This window comes from Ceratina calcarata, unplaced genomic scaffold (genome assembly GCF_001652005.2).
Source record: "Ceratina calcarata isolate Rehan_Ccalc_2016 unplaced genomic scaffold, ASM165200v1 scaffold48.2, whole genome shotgun sequence".
In the NCBI taxonomy this organism is placed as follows: domain Eukaryota; kingdom Metazoa; phylum Arthropoda; class Insecta; order Hymenoptera; family Apidae; genus Ceratina; species Ceratina calcarata.
The window spans coordinates 2,089,081-2,089,988 of NW_017172225.1; the positions used below are offsets into that span (position 1 = coordinate 2,089,081).

General features: G+C 38.7%; 1 protein-coding gene across 1 annotated transcript in view; it reads right to left on the minus strand.

The window, feature by feature from the left end:
* The window catches only part of GluClalpha (glycine receptor alpha 1), a 30,964-nt gene that overhangs the window by 8,747 nt on the left and 21,309 nt on the right, over positions 1-908 (minus strand). The window contains 2 exon segments of the mRNA XM_026815834.1: positions 241-393; positions 469-603. Coding sequence (XP_026671635.1) covers positions 241-393; positions 469-603 — 288 coding nt within the window.

Below are 908 nucleotides of genomic sequence, written 5' to 3' on the forward strand. Positions count from 1 at the left end.
AAATTTTTGGCGGTCACACTGGTAAGGCCCCTTAAATTAAAATGCCTTCTACAGTTTTTCATTAGTTGAGAAAGTCCTGATTCACATTGTCGTACGTACTAATAAACTAGTCTTCGATTTATCAAGTTCAATGGATCGTGGATGTTTCATTTGTCAGATTTGATCACTTTTCATTTCGCAAACTATTGGTCAGAGTTTCTCAACTGGCTAGATATAATTGTGAGTTAGTCGCGAGATTACCTAACGAAACTCGAGCCGGTACAGCACTTTGATCGAGCCAGAATGATACCCAGGAGACAATAACAAGCATGCAGCAGGGGATGTAGATTTGGATAAGATAGTAACTGAATTCCCTCTTGAACAGCAAGTCCACTTTCAAGCAGCTGTACTCTCCTGCGAGCAGATTAGTTTATTAAATAGCTTCTGTTAATTAGAGTCTAGTTAAACGTAATGGATCTGATCACTAACCGGTGTTTGTCTTGCTGTTGCAATAATCCGTGAGGAATTTTTCCAACGTGAACCGTGGTAGGTGTAAGTTTTTGACGACTTGGACAGGATCGCCCTCCTTCCATAAGAAAACCAGATCGTCCGTTGTCCAACCGTCTAGAAAAATGAAATTTGTTTCGTGAGCAAACGACTTGGACAGAGACAGATTTAAGGATGTATTGGCTATACAATCAATCCCAAAAGTTTATGCACTTTAGAAACTCATTTTTTAAAAGAAAATCAGACGTCGGAAGAACATTGCTAATAATAAACAACAACAAAAAATTTTCGATTTTTCCGAGATTTTTCCAAGGGGTACCCCTTCAATTTCTTCCAAATTTTCGTTTTTGGCCAATAACTCTCAAACCGTTGGACATACGGAAAAATTGTATACGACCTTTTTTGTAGAGGACGACGAGATC